Consider the following 19262-nt stretch of genomic DNA (forward strand, 5'->3'; position numbering starts at 1 on the left):
GAATAATGAAGGAGTTATCAAGGCCAGATCCAGTATTCTAGACAGCTGATTTGCACCTAGAAATAGAATTGCCATTTTACATAAGAGTCAAGTCAACCAAAAACCGAATAATAAATGCAAAGGGCAAACTTATGACTATTTAACAAACATAAAGAGAGCTTGAAGTTTTTCATTATTTAAGGGTTGTGAACATGCTAAAATCCAACCATCCATTCAACAAATATTTATTGAAAACTTTACTTGGGTAACTCAAGCACTGTTATATGGTTAATTGTGTCTAGTGTGTTTTATTTGATAGTCTTAAACTTTTATTTCTAAGATATTTTAAAATATTCTAATATGTCATGTCTCTTGAATAAATTTTATCCTTCCACTTTTCTGTAAGCACAGTATATATTCCTTTTTAAAAATAAAGTCTCTTTGTGTCTTTTCCTTCATATTCCAGTTAAACTTTATAAGACTTTAACAATAAGTATATTTGATTATACTTTGTATCCTATTAAGTTAGGTATTCAACTGAAACTATTAACTAACAAACACCATGAGAATTCTTACATACTGCCTGAAATGGTTTCAATCCTAAAAGGGCTCAGTTTTAGCAATTGTTTAGCCTGTTTAAACACCAGTTAATTTCTATATGGAACACTTATACTAGAGACTAGTGATCATTATCAAGAGTTCAAGTAGTTTTTCCCTACAGTGTAGAACACCATTTTAAAATATTTAATGAGGGAAAAACTTTCACAGTACCAATTTCTTCTTGTTAGCCAGCCATTCTCTAAAATATCTTGGCATCAAAACTCAGTTCTTCCTTGTTCTCAGAAAATCCCATAAATTAATTTTTGTGATTGTGCTACCATATTACCCATCACCGGCAACATGTTTTGTCTTCTTCTTCTTCTTTTTTTTTTTTTTAATTGAAGTATAGTTGAGGTTTCCTTGGTGGCTCAGTGGTGAAGAGCCCGCCTGCAAAGCAGGAACTGCAGGAGATGCGGGTTTGATCCCTGGTTGGCAAGATCCCCTGGAGGAAGGCATGGCAACTCACTCTAGTATTCTTGCCTGGAGAATCCCATAGACAGAGGAGCCTGGTGGGCTACAGTCCATGGGGTCCCAAAGAGTCAGACATGACTGAGTGACTGAACATGCATACATAGTTATTTACATTGTTGTGTTAGTTTCTGCTGTACAGTGAAGTGAATCTGCTACATGAATACATATATCCCTTCCCTCTTGGACCCCCTCTCCCATTTCCACTTATCTAGGTCCATGGGGTCGCTAAGAGTCGGACACGGCTGAACGACTTCACTTTCACTTTTCACTTTCATGCATTGGAGAAGGAATTGGCAACCCACTCCAGTGTTCTTGCCTGGAGAATCCCAGGGATGGGGGAGCCTGGTGGGCTGCCGTCTATGGGGTCGCATAGAGTTGGACACGACTGAAGCGACTTAGTAGTAGTAGTAGTAGTAGTAGTAGTAGTAGTAGGTCACCATGGAGAACCAAACTGAGCTCCCCATGCTATACAGCATGTTCTACCACCTATCTATTTTACACATAGCAGTGCCCAAATATCAATCCCAAACTCCTATTTTGTCCCACACTACCTATCTCCCACCCATATCCACACATCCATTCTCTACATGTCTGGCTCTTCCTGCCCTAAAAATAGGTTCACCTGTGCTATTTCTCTAGATTCCATTTATATGCAGTAATATATATTTGTTTTTCTCTTTATGACTTACTTCATTCTGTGTAACAGCCTTTTAGGTCCATCCATGTCTCTGCCAGTGACTCAGTGTCATTCTTTATTATGGCTGAATAATATTCTGTTGTATATATGTACCGCATCTTTACTCTGTTGATGGCTATTTAGGTTGCTTACATGTTCTGGCTTTTATAAATAGTATTGCAATGAACACTCGGGTGCATGTGTCTTTTATAATTATGGTTCACAGGAGGTATGCTCAGTAGTGGAATTGCTGGGTCATATGGCAGTTCTATATTTAGTTTATAAAGAAACTTCTATACTGTTCCTCATAGTGACTGTGTCAGTTTACATTCCCATCAACAGTGACAGAGGGTGCCCTTTTGTCCACACTCTCTCCAGGATTTACTGTCTGTAGATTTTTGGATGTTGACCATTCTGACCAGTGTGAGGTGACACTTCATTGTAGCTTTGATCAGCATTTCTCTAATAATTAATGATAGTGAGCATCATTTCATCTGGCTTTTGGCCATCAGTATGTCTTCTTTGGAGAAATATCTATTTAGGTTTTCACCCAGGCTTTGTTTGTTTGTTTGTTTGTTTTTGATATTGAATTTCACGAGCTATTTGAATATTTGGAAATTAATCCTTTGTCAGTTGCTTCATTTACAAATATTTTCTCCCATTCTGATGATTGTCTTTTCATGTCCTTTATGATTTTCTTTGCTGTGTAAAAAATTTTAATTTTAACTAGATCACATTTGTTTATTTTGTTTTTATTTTCATTACTCTAGGTGGTGGATCAAAAAAGATCTTGCTGTGATGTATGGCAAAGAGTGTTCTTCCTATGTTTTCCTCTAAGAGTTTCACAGTGTCTATACATTTAGGTGCTTAATCCATTTAGAGTTTATATTTGTGCATGGTGTTAGTAAATGTTCAAATTTCATTCTTTTAAATGTAGCTGTCTTTAAATGTAGTTTTCTCAAGCATTATTAATTGAAGAGACTGTATTTTCTCTATTGTATATTCTTGCCTCCTTTGTCATAAATTAGGTCATCTCTGGGCTCTCTATCTTATTGCATTGATCTCTATTTCTGTTTTTGTGCCAGTATCATACTGTTTTGATGACTGTAGCTTTGTAGTACAGACTTAAGTCAGGGAGCCTAATTCCTGTATGTCCATTCTCCTTTCTCAAGATTACTTTGGCTATTCTAGGACTTTTGTATTTCCATGTAAATTGTAAATTTTTTCTTTTAATTCTGTGAAAAATGTTATTGGTAATTTGATAGTGATTGGACTGAGTAGGTATATTGCTTTCAGTAGTATAGTCATTTTCACAATTGATTCTTCCTCTTGAGAATATGGTATATCTCTCCATTTATGTCATATTTGATTTCTTTCATTGGTGTCATAGTGAGTACAGGTTTTTACCTCCTTAGATAGTTTTATTCCTAGGCATTTTATCTGTTTTTTTTTTTTTCCAGTGGCAAATGGGATTTATTTCTTAATCTCTCTGATATTTCTTTGTTACTGTGTAGGAATGCAAGAGATTTCTGTGTATTGATTTTGTATACTGAAACTTTACCAAATTCATTGATGAGCTCTAATAGTCTTGTGGTAGTGTTTGACAGTAGCAAAATAATAATGGGTGATTTTCACACCCCGCTTACACATTTGGAAAGATCATCCAGACAGAAAATAAATAAGAAAGCAAAAACTTTAAATGACAAAATAGCCCAGACAAACTTAATTGATATTTATAAGACATTCTATCCAAAAGCAGCAGAATACATTTTCTTCTAAAGTGCGCCCAGAACATTCTCCAGAATATATCACATCTTAGGTCACAAATCAAACCTTGGTAAATTTAAGAATATGGAAATCTGATATGATTTTCAAGCATCTTTTCCAACTATAGAACTTTGAAATTAGGAATCAATTGCAGCAAAATAACTGTACAAAGCACAAACACATGTAGGCTAAACAATATACTGCTAAATAACAAAGAGATAACTGAAAAATCAAAGAAAGAATTCAATAATACATAAAAACAAGCAACAAAGAAAATATGAGGACCCAAAATCTGTAGGATGCAGCAGAACAGTCCTATGAGGGAAATTTATAGCAATTCAATCCCACCTCAAGAAATAGAAATCTCAAATAAACAACTGATCTTTACACCTAAAGCAATTAGATAAATAAGAACAAACAAAATCCAAAGTTAGTAGAAGGAAAGAAATCATAAAAATCACAGCAGAAATAAATGAAATAGAAATGAAGGAAAAAGTAGCAAAGATCAATGAAACTAAAAGCTTGTTCTTTGAGAAGATAAAAAAAAAATTGATAAGCCCTTAGCTAAACTTATCAACAAAGAAGAGAGTTCAGGCTCCCACAGTATGGCTGGCAACATTAGCTAGTGCTCGCCCTACTCTCTCTAACGGGGAAACAGCGGACTACAAGAGACTGAGCTGTATCTGCCTCTATTTCCAACAGACTCACGTTCAACTTTCACTTACCCACACACACAAAGCTGGGAAAGTTTTATTAATCCTTATTTTTTTAAAAAAAAGTTAATACAAAATTATAGCAAAAAAAAAAAAAAGGGGGGGAACCTGATCTTTAGTAACACAGCTGGAACAATCTGCAGCGGCAGCGGCAGCGGGAGAAGAGATTTAATTTAGTTGATTTTCTGTGGTTGTTGGTTGTTCGCTAGTCTCACGGTGATGGAAGCTGCACATTTTTTCGAAGTGACCGAGAAACTGCTGGAGGTTTCGTTCTCCAGGCAACAACCTGACGCAAACCAAGGATCTGGGGATCTTCGCACCATCCCAAGTGTTTAAGAATTCGCCTTGCAATGCAAAGGACACCGGTTCAATCCCTGGCCTGGGAAGATCCCCCATGCCACAGGGGAGCTGAACCCATGTACCGCAACTACTGAAGCCCATTCACCGTAGAGCCTGTGCCCTGCAACAAGACAAGTCACCACAGTGAGAAGCCCCCTGCTTACCACAACTAAAGAAAGCCTGTACACAGCAGTGAAGACCCAGCACAGCCAAAAATAAATAATTATTAAAAAATCCTAGTGGGACATACTTTTGAAGGATGTGCAATGTTCAATCATAAGTGTGACAAAAACTGACAAGCAGGAAGCTTATGTACTCAGTGAGAGTAGCATGTTTGTCTCCAAGAGACGTTTCATTTTGAAGACATGTGGTACCACCCTCTTGCTGAAAGCACTGGTTCCCCTATTAAAACTTGCTAGGGATTACAGTGGGTTTGACTCAATTCAAAGCTTCTTTTATTTTTGTAAGAATTTCATGAAGCCTTCTCACCAAGGGTACCCACACTGGAATTTCCAGGAAGAAATAAAGTTCCTTAATGCAATTTTCCCAAATGGAGCAGCATATTGTATGGGACACATGAATTCTGACTGTTGGTACTTGTATACTTTGGATTTCCCAGAGGGTAGGGTAATCAATCAGCCAGATCAAACCCTGGAAATTCTGATGAGTGAGCTTGACCCAGCAGTTATGGATCAGTTCTACATGAAAGATGGTGTTACTGCAAAGGATGTCAGTCGTGAGAGTGGAATTCGTGACCTGATACCAGGTTCTGTCATTGATGCCACAATGTTCAATCCTTGTGGGTATTCAATGAATGGGATGAAATCGGATGGAACTTACTGGACTATTCACATCACTCCAGAACCAGAATTTTCTTATGTTAGCTTTGAAACAAACTTAAGTCAGACCTCCTCTGATGACCTGATCAGAAAAGTTGTGGAAGTCTTCAAGCCAGGAAAATTTGTGACCACCCTGTTTGTAAATCAGAGTTCTAAATGTCGCACAGTGCTTTCCTCGCCCCAGAAGATTGAAGGTTTTAAACGTCTTGATTGCCAGAGCACTTTGTTCAATGATTACAATTTTGTTTTTACCAGTTTTGCTAAGAAGCAGCAACAACAGCAGAGTTGATTAAGAAACATGAAGAAAAAACGCAAAAAGAGAACACACATAGAAGGTGGTGGCTGCTTTTTAGATATTGATACCAAGGGCCATGCTTTCCATAACCACCACCTTGTAGTTGCAGAAAGCCCTAGATGTAATGATAGTGTAATCATTTTGAATTGTATGCATTATTATATCAAGGAATTAGATATCTTGCATGAATGCTCTCTTCTGTGTTTAGGTATCCTATGCCACTGTTGCTGTGAAATTGAAGTGCATGTAGAAAAAACCTTTTACTATATGAAACTTTACAACACTTGTGAAAACAATTCAATTTGGTTTGTGCACGGTGTAATATTTCTCCAGGTGTCATCCAAAATTCTCCACAGACAAGGCTTTCATCCTCATTAGGTGTTGGCCTCAGCCTAGCCATCTGGGACTGTTCTATTCATTGCTGCCAGGATTTTACATCCAGTTACCTCCACTTTCTAGAATATATTCTCTACTAATGTTATTGAAACCAGTTTCTACTTCATACAGATGTTTTTGCAACAGCAATTAAAGTTTTTCTTCCACGAGTCAAGTTCTCTAAGGAAACTGTCCATTCTGTGTATTTATACTTTAACACCGCTTCCTGTGCTTGTATCACTTTGATTCCTTCTGTTACCATGGTGTCTCCCCTCCCAACCACACCCCCTCAATAAAGTAATACACTGTTACACTGTGGGTTTTATACTAATCCATACCCCAGAGGGGGAAGGCGGGGTAGACCCTAGGCTTAATTTTCTTTTAAGGTCAATGGAGTTTGACATTTTTCATTGCCATGAGCTCTTTTGGAATAAACTATTGTTGATTAGCAAAGAAGGCGTAGATTGGTACTAGGGAATATTGGCAGAACTGTATGGAAACTGTGCCATTTGGTGTCCCCCACTAAATGAAATGAGCTTCTCATAAGTACCATGTCTTTATTAACTTGCTAAGTAGTACAAAAGAATTTTTATCACAATTTATTAACGAGGAGATTGAAGATAAAGGTATTGGTTTCAACAAATCAAGTCAGGTCAGATGATTCACCTTAACTTACTTTTGTAGCCATTTTCACTAATTCCTATTGATATGCCACAAACTTTGGTTCAAAGCAGATTCAATGTCTTTTCCATCTTGTGACTTAAAAAATCTGTGACTTTATGATACATGTAATAGTGTTCCGACTTGGTTCCTCTTGCTTGTTTGTCCTTTCACCATGGAATAGGATCAGGTGATGAATGAGAACTGTTAAGGTTATTCAGACATACTCAGTGCAGCAGAATGCTATCCACGAAACGTTACACACAAAATTCCAAAGTCATTGATGGGAAATGACCTAAAAATACAGGCATAAAAGCGTTGGCATCTTTTAGCTGTATTTGCTAACATGGACATTTAAGCAGTTGATAAAAGAGCAAAGTTGACTCAATTTTGTATTTCTTCTTGTCCTCAAACAATTTTTGATTCTGGATTGATGCAGTGATGCTTTTGTTCCTTCCGTATTTATGAAGGAAACACTTTTTTTTAGTGTTTCTGAACATAAAATCTGCTTGGTTTGAAATCAAGTGGTTGGAACACTTGACTTTTATTTTAAGCACATTGTTGATTCAAAGCTTCATTGAAGAAGCTTTCAATCAATGGATCATTCTGATTTTCTGTAATTACACACAGTACCTAATGTTTTGGTGCTATTATGAGGACCAACGCTCAAAGTGGATTTTGTTCTTGAACAGTGTCCCAGTAGATTTGATGACATTTATTGGCTTGAGGTCTGATTTTCCTCCCCCTAATAGATTTGAGAGATTTCTATTTCATGTTGAAGACCTGCACAAATTTTGTATGGAACAAAGCCTAGAAAAAAATGAAAAATAGATTGACTAGTAATCTAAATTAATCCTAGTATGTATGGTAGAGGAGGGAAAATTTTGGTGCCATAATTTCTCTCTTCATGGTGTTGGATTTAAATCACTTGAAATGTATTTCTGTACCCACAATTTAAGCTTCAATAAAGATTTGCTTAATTCATTGTCTAGTGACATTCAAAAAAAAAAGAGAAGAGAGTTCAATAAAATTAGAAATGAAAAAGGAAAAATTACAACTGATATGACAGAAAAACAAAGGATCATGTTACTACTACAAGCAACTGTATAAAAAAAGAAAATGGTAAACCTGGAAGAAATGGGCACATTCTTAGGTACAACTTTCTCATGTTGAACCAGGAACAGAAAATATAAACAGACCATTCACAAGTAATGAAATTAACACTGCAACTTAAAATCTTCCAACAAACAAGCTCCCATTACCATATGGCTTCACAGGTGAATTATATCAAACATTTAGAGAAGAGGCAACACCCATATTTCTCAAATATTTGCAAAAACTTGCAGAGGAAGGAATGCTCCCAAAGCCCATTCTACAAAGCTGTCTTCACCCTAACAAAACCAGACAATGATGTCACACACACACAATTGTAAAGCAATGTGAAGAGCTGACTCATTGGAAAACACCCTGATGCTGGGAAAGATTGAAGGAAAAAGGAGAAGAGAGCAGCAGAGGATGAGATGGTTAGATAACATTACTGACTCAATGGACATGAGTTTGAACAAACTCTGGGAGATGTTGAAGGACAGGAGAGACTGGTGTGCTACAGTCCATGGCATCACAAAGAGTCAGACACGACCTAGGGACTAAATAAGACCAACATCACTTAGGAACATTGACATGAAAATCCTCAACAAAATACTAACAAACAGTCTGACACACATTTGAAGGTTCATAAAACATGATCAAGTTGGATTTATCCCAGCAATGCAAAGATTCTTCAATATGTGCAAATCAATCAATTTAATACACCATATTAACTACTTAAAGAATAAAAACCATATGACCATCTCAATAGATGCAGAGAAAGCTTTTGACCAAATCCAACAGTATTTATGATTAAAATGCTCCAGAAAATGAGCATAGATGTAACCTACCTCAACATAATAAAGGCCATATGTGACATACCCAAAGTAAACATCATTCTTAATGGTGAAAACCTGAAAGCATTTCTTCCAAATCAGGAATAATACAAGGATGTCCACTCTTGCTGGTTTTATTCAACATAGTATTGGAAATCCTTGCCATGATAACCAAAGAAGAAAAAGAAAAGAAATTCAAATTAGATAAGAAGTAAAACTATCACTGTTTGCTGATGGCATAATACTATACATAGAGAATTCTAAAGATGCCCCTAGAAAACTAGAATTCATCACTGAGTTTGGTAAAGTTGCAGGATACATTAATGCACAGAAATCTCTTGTATTCTTATACACTAGCAATGAAAGATCAGAAAGAGAAATTAAGGAACCAATCACATTTACTATTACAACAAAGAATAAAATACTTAGGAATAAACTTACCTAGGGATACAACAGTGATATACTCAACAGTGATGAAAGAAACTGAGATGACATAAACAGGTGGAAAGATATACCATGTTCTTGGATTGAGAGAATCAATATTGTCAAAATGATCATACTGCCCAAGGCAATCTATAGATTCAATGCAATCTCTATCAAATTACCAATGGCAAAAATTTTACCAATTCCATTCTTCATAACACAAAAATTTAAAATTTATATGTAGAAACAGAAGACCTCAAATAACCAAAGCAAACTTGAGAAAGGAAAATGGAGCTAGAGGAATCAGGCTTCCTGACTTCAGACTATACTACAAAGCTACAGTTTTCAAAACTATATGGTACTGTCACAAAAACAGATATGTAGATCAATGGAACAGGATATAAATTCCAGAAATAAAAAGACACAGTTATGATCAATTAATCTACAAGAAAGGAGACAAAGCTATACCATGGAGAAAAGAGAGTATCTTCAATAAATGGTGGTGGGAAAACTGGACAGCTATATGTAAAAAACAAGAAATTAAAGTATTCTTTATCACCACACACGAAAAAAATTCAAAATGGATTAAGGACCTGAATGTAAGATTATATACTATAAAACTCTTGGAAGAAAACATAAGAACACGCTTTGACAAAAATTGTAGCATGATCTTTTTTAGTCAACCTCAAAGATTGACTAAAAAATAAACAAATGGGACATAACTTGTTCTGCTAGGCAAAAACTTTTGAGTATTTTTAAAATGTGACATAGGGAGGCGGTCCTAAGATGGCAGAGGAATAGGATGGGGAGACCACTTTCTCCCTCACAAATTCATCAAAAGAACATTTCAACGCTGAGTAAAATTCACAAAACAGCTTCTGAATGCTGGCAGAGGACATCAGGCACCCAGAAAAGCAGATCATTGTCTTCAAAAACAGTCACCATCCGCCTAAGAAGGGGCGCCAGTTGTACACCCAGAAAACTGAGCAGCAGGAATGGGAAAGGTGATAAGTCGCAGCGACCACGCTTGCCAAACACCCAAGCTACTTGGACCTGGGAAGGGCACAAAACGCAGGCCCAACTGAGTCTGTGCCTCTGAGGACTATCTGAGTGCCTGAGGCTGAGTGGCTTAGACCAGGGAGGTGCATGCAGCCCAGGGCCAGCCTCAGACTGTTCCTGGTGGAGCAACACAGAGCCTGAGCTGTGGGCTCTGTGAGCCAGGGCAGGACCAGCATGGCTGAGACACTGTGAGCACACGCCAGTGTTATTTGTTTGCAGCATCCCTCCTTCCCCACAGCATGACTGAACAAGTGAGCCTAAAAAAAGAGCGTCCACTACCTCCCTCCTTGTGTCAGGGCAGAAACCAGACACTGAAGAGACCAGCAAACAGAAGAAGCTAAAACAGAGGGAACCGCCTTGGAAGTGACAGGTGCAATAGATTAAAGCCCTGTCATTAGTACCGACTACATAGGAAGGGGCCTATAGATCTTGAGAAATATAAGCTGGACCAAGGAACTATCTGAAAATGAACTGACCCCACACTGCCCACAAAAACACCAGAGAAAGTCCCAGATATACCTTTATTTTTTTTTACGATCATTCTTTTCTGTTTGTTTTTTTCTTTTCTTTTCCTTTTTTATTAAACATTTTTTAATTTTTAACTCCTCTAGTTCTCCTTTAATTTTTATTTTTATAACCTGCTATTACTTTAAAAAAAATACCCTATTTTTAAAGCAAACACCATATATATATATATATATATATATATATATATATATATTTTTTTTTTTTTGTGGTGGTGGTTGTAGTTTTTAAATAATTCCTGTGACTTTTTTTCTTTCTTTCTTCATCTTCTTTTCTTTAATATTATATTTTTGAAAATCCAACCTCTACTCTAGATTTTTAATCTTTGCTTTTTGTATTTGTGATCAATTTTGTACCTTTAAAAACGTAATCTTCAGTACCCATCTTTACTTGAGAGCAAGATTACTGGCTTGACTACTCTCTCCTCCTTTGGACTCTCCTTTTTCTCCACCAGGTTGCCTCTGCCTCCTCCCTCCCCCTTTTCATCTCTACCCAACTCTGAATCTCTGTGTGTTCCAGATGGTGGAGAACACTTAGGTAACTGGTTAATGGCTGGATCTGTCTCTCTCATTTTCATTTTCCTCTGTTATCCTCCTGGACACCTCTGTCTCCTTCCTCCCTCTCCTCTTCTCTGTGTAACTCCATGAACATCTCTGAGCAGTCCAGACTGTGGAGTGCAAATAGGGAAGTGATTACTGGCTAGCTTGTTCTTTCCTCTTTTGATCCCACGTCATTTCATTCCAGTCACATCTACCTCCCCACTCCCTTTTCTCTTCTCCATGTAACTTTGTGAACCTCTCTGGGTGTCTCTCATGTGGAGAAACTTTTCATCTTTAACCTAGATATTTTATCATCGGTGCTGTATAGATGGAGAAGTCTTGAGGCTACCGTAAAAATAAAACTGAAAACTAGAAGCAGGAGGCTTAAGTCCAAATCCTGAGAAGACCAGAAAACTCCTGACTCCAGGGAACATTAATTGATAGGAGCTCATCAAATGCCTCCATACCTACACTGAAACTAAGCACCACCCAAGGGCGAACAAGTTCCACAGCAAGACATACCATACAAATTATCCAGCAACACAGGAACACACCCCTGAGCTTCAATATACAGGTAGCTCAAAGTTACTCTAAACCCAGTGACATCTCATAACTCATTACTGGACACTTCATTGCACTCCAGAGAGAAGAAATGCTGTTCCACCCACCAGAACTCCAACACAAGCTTCCCTAACCAAGAAACCTTGACAGCCACTGATACAACCCCACCCACAGTGAGGAAACCCCATAATAAAGAGAACTCCACAAACTGCCGGAGTACAGAAAGGCCACCCCAAACACAGCAATATAACCAAGATGAAGAAACAGAGAAATACCCAGCAGGTAAAGGAGCAGGATAAATGCTCACCAAACCAAACAAAAGAGGAAGAGATAAGGAATCTACCTGATAAAGAATTCTAAATATTGATAGTGAAAATGATCCAAAATCTTGAAATCAAAATGGAATCACAGATAAATAACCTGGAGACAAGGATTGAGAAGATGCAAGGAAGGTTTAACAAGGACCTAGAAGAAATAAAAAAGAGTCAATATATAATGAATAATGCAATAAATGAGATCAGAAACACTCTGGAGGCAACAAATAGTAGAATAATGGAGGTGGAAGATAGGATTACTGAAATAGAAGATAGAATGTTAGAAATAAATAAATCAGAGAGGAAAAAATAAAAACGAAATAAAAGAAATGAGGATAATCTCAGAGACCTCCAGGACAATATGAAACACTCCAACATTCGAATTATGGGAGTCCCAGAGGAAGAAAACAAAAAGAAAGACCATGAGAAAATAATTGAGGAGATAACAGTTGAAAACTTGCCTAAATTGAGGAAGGAAATAATCATCCAAATCCAAGAAACCTAGAGAGTCCCAAACAGGATAAACCCAAGGCCAAACACCCCAAGACACATATTAATCAAATTAACAAAGATTAAACGCAAAGAACAGATACTGAAAGCAGCAAGGGAAAAACAACAAATAACACACAAGGGGATTCCCATAAGGATAACAGTTTCTTTCATTAGAAACTCTCCAGGCCAGGAGGGAATAGTAAGACATACATAAAGTAATGAAAGAAAATAACCTACAACCCAGATTACTGTACCCAGCAAGGATCTTATTCAAATATGAAGGAGAAATCAAAAGCTTTACAGACAAGCAAAAGCTGAGAGAATTCAGCACCACCAAACCAGCTCTCCAACAAATGTTAAAGGATATTCTCTAGACAGGAAACATGAAAAGGGTATATAAACCCAAACCCAAAACAATAAAGTAAATGGCAACGGGATCATACTTATCAATAATTACCTTAAATGTAAATGGGTTGAATGCCCCTACCGAAAGACAAAGACTGGCTGAATGGATAAAAAAAAAACAAGACCCCTATATATGTTGTCTACAAGAGACCCACTTCAAAACAAGGGACACATACAGAGTGAAAGTGAAGAGATGGAAAAAGATATTCCATGTAAACATGAGACCAAAAGAAAGCAGGAGTAGCAATAGTATATAATAGTAGTATATAATATATATTATATATATAGTATAGTAGTATATAATATAGTATATATATATATACTATAGTATTATATATAATATAATAGTAGCAAATGAGTATAAATCCACACACCTATGGACACATTGTCTTTGACCAAGAAGGCAAGAGTAAACAATAGATTAAAGACAATCTCTTTATCAAGTGGTACTGGGAAAACTGGTCAACCTTTTGTAAAAGAATGAAACTAGAACACTTTCTAACACCATACACAAAAATGAACTCAAAATGGATTAAAGATCTAAAAGTAAGACCAGAAACTATAAAACTCCTAGAGGAGAACATAGGCAAACCACTCTCCGACATAAATCATAGCAGGATCCTCTATGACCACCTCCCAGATTACTGGAAATAAAAGCAAAAATAAACAAATGGGATATAATTAAAATTAAAAGTTTCTGCACAACAAAGGAAACTATAAGCAAGGTGAGAAGACAGCCTTCAGAATGGGAGAAAATAATAGCAAATGAAGCAACTGACAAACAACTAATCTCAAAAATATACAAGCAATTTATGCAGCTCAATTCCAGAAAAATAAATGACCCAATCAAAATGGACCAAAGAACTAAACAGACATTTCTCCAAAGAAGACATACGGATGGCTAACAAACACATGAAAACATGTTCAACATCACTCATTATCAGAGAAATGCAAGTCAAAACCACAATGAGGTACCATTTCATGCCAGTCAGAATGGCTGTGATCCAAAAGTCTACAAGCAATAAGTCCTGGAGAGGGTGTGGAAAAAAGGGAACCCTCTTCCACTGTTGGTGGGAATGCTAACTAGTACAGCCTCTATGGAGAACATTGTGGAGATTCCTTAAAAAACTGTAAATAGAACTGCCATATAACCCAGCAATCCCACTGCTGGGCATACATACCAAGGAAACCAGAATTGAAAGAGACACATCTACCACAATGTTCATCGCAGCACTGTTTATAATAGCGAGGACATGGAAGCAACCTAGATGTCCATCAGCAGACAAATGGATAAGAAAGCTATGGTACATATACACAATGGAGTATTCCTCAGCCATTAAAACAAATACATTTGAATCAGTTCTAATGAGGTGGATGAACCTCTGGCCGATTATACAGAGTGAAGTAAGCCAGAAAGAAAAACACCAATACAGTATACTAATGCATATATATGGAATTTAGATGGTAATGATAACCCTGTATGCAAGACAGCAAAAGAGACACAGATGTATAGAACGGACTTTTGGACTCTGTGGGAGAGGGAGAGGGTGGGATGATTTCGGAGAATGACATTGAAACATGTATACTATCATGTAAGAAATGAATCGCCAGTCTAGGTTTGATACAGTATACAGGATGCTTGGGGCTGGTGCACTGGGGTGACCCAGAGAGATGATATGTAGAAGGTGGTGGGAGGTGGGTTCAGGATTGGGAACACATGTACACCCGTAGTTGATTCATGTCAAGTATGGCAAAACCAATACAGTATTGTAAAGTAAAAATAAAATAAAAAGCACACACACAAAAATAAAATGTGACATAATTTCCTTTGATATGCAAAGGATGGTTTTGCATAGCAAAAGAAATCATGGACAAAACAGACAACTGGCAGAATGAGAGAAATTATTTGCAAGCAGTGTGACTGACAAGAGGTTAACAAGGGATTAATCTCCTAAATATACAAGCAATTCATGCAGCTCTATGTAAAAAAAAAAAAAAATTGCTATCATAAATGGGCAGACAAAGTAAATAGGTATTTCTACAAAATAAACATTCAGATGGCCAAGAAGTACATGAAAATACACTCAGCACTGCTAACTATTAGAGAAATGCAAATCAAAACTTCAAAGAGACATTTACTTACACCAATTAAAATGGTCATCATCAAAAGGTCTACAAATGCTATAGAAGGTATGGGGAAAAGGGAGTTCTCCTACAGTGTTGGTGGGATGTAAGTTGGTACAACTACTATGGAGGATGATATGGACGTTTCTAAGAAACTAAAAATAGAGTTACTGTATGATCCAGCATTCCCACTCCTGGGCATATATCTGGGAAAAACATGGTTGGAAAAAGTACATGCAACCCTGTATTCATTGCAGTGCTGTTTACAATAACCAAGGCATTGAAGCAACCTAAATGTTCATCAATTGTTTAATGGATAAAGAAGATATGGTACATATATAGAATGTAATATTACTCAGCCATTAAAGAGAATGAAATAATGCCATTTCCAGCAACATGGTGGAGCTGGAGCTGGAGATTATCATACTTAATGAAGTCAGTCAGAGAAAGACAAATATGTGATCATGCTTATATGCAGAATCTAAAATAATAGACAAACAAGCTTATTTACAAAGCAGAAACAGTTATAGGATTTAGAGAATGAGCTTATGTTACCAAGGGTAAAGGTGGGAGGAGGGATAGATTGGGAATTTAGGATTGACATGTACACACTGCTATATTTAAAACAGATCACAAACAGGACCTAATGTATAGCACAGGCAACTCTACTCAATACTCTGTAATAATCTAAATGGGAAAAGAATTTGAAAAAGAGTAGATACATATATGTGTATAATTGAATCACTTTGCTATACACCTGAAACTACACATTGTTAATCAACTATATTCCAATATAATGTATAATTTTTGAAACGAAGTATAAATAAAAAATACATAATGGTAAAAAACCAACCAGATTTTTTCCACACACTCTGTATTCCAATTTTGTGGGACTCAAATATGTGAGAAATCAGGTTTCTCTAATCAGAATTTAAGAGAGCTAATTTTGAAAGCTAACACCATATAAGGTGATAGTGGAAACCTTGGGAAGTGTTGATGAAGAAGGTCAGAAAGCTCAATTCAGAGATTTTGAGATAATAATCTCAATAACATTGTTTGACTTTATGTAGCAAGGAATCATTTATAAACTACTATCCTGTATTTGGGAAGCCTCAGTGACTCAGTGATATAGAATCCACCTGCAGTGTAGGAGACAGGGGTTCAATCCCTGAGTGAAAGGACAGAGGAGTGAAAGACAGAATGAGAGGGATGAGAAGGATCAAGGGACTAGACTATCAGAAGAACCAGGAAATTACTAGAAGTTATGGAGATATGTTATAGAAGACTCTTGTGAGTCCTTTGGACTGTAAGGAGATCAAACCAGTCAATCCTAAAGGAAATCAGTCCTGAATGTTCATTGGAAGGACTGATGCTGAAGCTGAAGCTCCAATACTTTGGCCACCTGATGTAATGAATGGACTCACTGGAAAAGATTCAGATACTAGGAAAAATTGAAGATAGGAGGAGAAGGGGTGACAGAGGATGACATGGTTTTATGGCATCACCGACTTGATGGACATGAGTTTGATCAAGCTCTGGGAGTTGTTAATAGACAGGGAAGCCTGGCGTGCTGCAGTCCATGGGGTTGCAAATAGTTTGACATGACTGAACTTAACTGATGGAGATATATATGAGGAGGACATTGTCATAAGGTTTAAATGTTACAAAAGATGTAAAATGAAACTTTATCAGTAATTCTGAGCAGTATATATATTTTTTCTTTCTTTTTTCCATTTGGAATATTTATTGTAGTTCTTAATGCATTTCCTGACACCTATGACATCTACTTAGAATTTGCCACTCAACATGAGGAGCTTTCTTAGAATCACAGAAGTAAGTTTACAAATCAGCAACCATCAATATCATACATTTTCCAAGCCATAACTCTAACACGGATGTAAATTATTTTCCAGACCATGAAAATTCTCTAGAAAGTCCATTTTACCAGTATTGGGAGAGGAAGCTTTCAAACACACAGCTAGCCAGAAAGACTATTTTATATATGGAGTGTGCTTCTCTTCTCCTTCCTCTAAAATGACAGAACTGTAGCTGTATCTGAAGAGAAAGTGAATTTAATGACAGCCATTAGCTAAAAACTTGCAGAAATGCCTAAATCTGGTATAAGAGGAATGATATACTGCACTGTAACATGCCTACCTCTGTCCAGAGGACAGCAATCTGTCCTGTCTTCAGGTGCCTGGACTTTTCTCCAATTTGATACCCAGGACGCTTGGTCGATCCCCTGGGGAACTGTTTGATAACTGAGGATACCTCGGAGGAGAAGGTCCTTACAAAATCTAATCTACAATGTTTATTTTCTAAGGATGAAGTTCACTGCACTTCAAATCCTGGATTTGCTCATCGTTATTTTCCCTAGTTTAATAAAGCTGAATAAAAATTATTTTGCTCAAGGAAGAAGCCTGGGCAGAAGAAAGAACACTGTTCTGTAGAAAAAGGCATTCAATATTTAGAAACTTTCCCAAGAAGAAAAAAGAGACCCTAAAAAGAAAGAATTCTTAAAAAACAAACAAACAAACAAAAAACTAAACCTCTCCTGTCATTGTTACTGCAGGTTCATGATAAATTACCCCACAGCTCCTCTTACGTTCAGTTCAGTTCAGTCGCTCAGTCGTGTCCGACTCTTTGCGACCCCGTGAACTGCAGCACGCCGGGCCTCCCTGTCCATCACCATCTCCCAGAGTTCACTCAGACTCACGTCCATCGAGTCCGTGATGCCATCCAGCCATCTCATCCTCGGTCGTCCCCTTCTCTTCCTGCCCCCAATCCCTCCCAGCATCAGAGTCTTTTCCAATGAGTCAACTCTTCTCATGAGGTGGCCAAAGTACTGGAGTTTCAGCTTTAGCATCATTCCTTCCAAAGAAATCCCAGGGCTGATCTCCTTCAGAATGGACTGGTTGGATCTCTTTGCAGTCCAAGGGACTCTCAAGAGTCTTCTCCAACACCACAGTTCAAAAGCATCAATTCTTCAGCGTTCAGCCTTCTTCACAGTCCAACTCTCACATCCATACATGACCACAGGAAAAACCATAGCCTTGACTAGACAGACCTTAGTCGGCAAAGAAATGTCTCTGCTTCTGAATATGCTATCTAGGTTGGTCATAACTTTTCTTCCAAGAAGTAAGCGTCTTTTAATTTCATGGCTGCAATCACCATCTGCAGTGATTCTGGAACCCCAAAACATAAAGTCTAAGACTGTTTCCACTGTTTCCCCATCTATTTGCCGTGAAGTGATGGGACCGGATGCCATGATCTTCGTTTTCTGAATGTTGAGCTTTAGGCCAACTTTTTCGCTCTCCCTTTCACTCTCATCAAGAGGCTTTTTAGTTCTTCTTCACTTTCTGCCATAAGGGTGGTGTCATCTGCATATCTGAGGTTATTGATATTTCTCCCGGCAATCTTGATTCCAGCTTGTGTTTCTTCCAGTCCAGCGTTTCTCATGATATACTCAGCATATAAGTTAAATAAGCAGGGTGACAATATACAGCCTTGATGTACTCCTTTTCCTATTTGGAACCAGTCTGTTGTTCCATGTCCAGTTCTAACTGTTGCTTCCTAGGAGGTATTATACAAGAAGCCCACAATACCATAGAGAAAGACTTCTAAGGATCCTTCTGGATACACAGGAATACTGCACTGTTTGAAAATGAAAGAACTGACTAATCAGTTAGTTTTATAGCTGTCTTCCTAAACAACAACAACAACAACAAACTGTCATCTTTGGCAAAGCACAGGTAGTTATTTGGTTTGTTTATAAAGGCAACTTCTTGGTTGTATGTCAGCACCAATAGATTCTACACCCTTCGGTCTCTCCCACAAACCAGGTTACTTTTTTCACAGAGATATTCCTGTTTGCCTTCTTGGGAATTTATTTTAGTTACCAAAAGTGGGGAGAGAGAAGGGATGCACTAAGGTGTATCACAAAGTCAGAAGCTCCAAAAGACAAGACAGAGAAGGCTAAAGGAAAAACCTAATCTTTAAGACAACATTTCTCCTAATTCAATCCACACAAATGTTATCTTTTAGAACTAGAACAATGCTGCCCTGGGTATACTCTGAGTGGAGTTCTTCTCCTCCCTCCTTTTTTACTACATGTCATGATTTAGTTAGGAGGGAAAGTATACCAATGAAATTCTCCCTAAGGGCTCATCTTGGTACAAATTGTG

At 37.4% G+C, this 19262-nt stretch overlaps 1 protein-coding gene across 1 annotated transcript; it reads left to right on the plus strand.

Annotated features, from left to right (window-relative positions):
- Positions 1-4380: 4380 nt before the first annotated feature.
- On the plus strand, positions 4381-5917 carry LOC138929961 (S-adenosylmethionine decarboxylase proenzyme-like). The gene is made up of 2 exons (XM_070289610.1): positions 4381-4536; positions 4786-5917. Exons 1-2 carry the CDS (start codon positions 4426-4428, stop codon positions 5671-5673), a joined length of 999 nt encoding a protein of 332 aa, XP_070145711.1. The 5' UTR covers positions 4381-4425; the 3' UTR covers positions 5674-5917.
- The last annotated feature ends 13345 nt before the right edge of the window (positions 5918-19262 follow it).

Source organism: Ovis canadensis, chromosome X, assembly GCF_042477335.2.
Source record: "Ovis canadensis isolate MfBH-ARS-UI-01 breed Bighorn chromosome X, ARS-UI_OviCan_v2, whole genome shotgun sequence".
In the NCBI taxonomy this organism is placed as follows: Eukaryota; Metazoa; Chordata; class Mammalia; order Artiodactyla; family Bovidae; genus Ovis; species Ovis canadensis.

Excerpts from the sequence above, each read along its gene's own strand:
- LOC138929961 (XM_070289610.1), top strand. The coding sequence starts at position 4,426 with ATGGAAGCTGCACATTTTTTCGAAGTGACCGAGAAACTGCTGGAGGTT. Across the intron at positions 4,537-4,785 it reads ATCTTCGCACCATCCCAAGT|TGGGACATACTTTTGAAGGA; the intron begins GTTTAAGAATTC and ends AAAAAATCCTAG.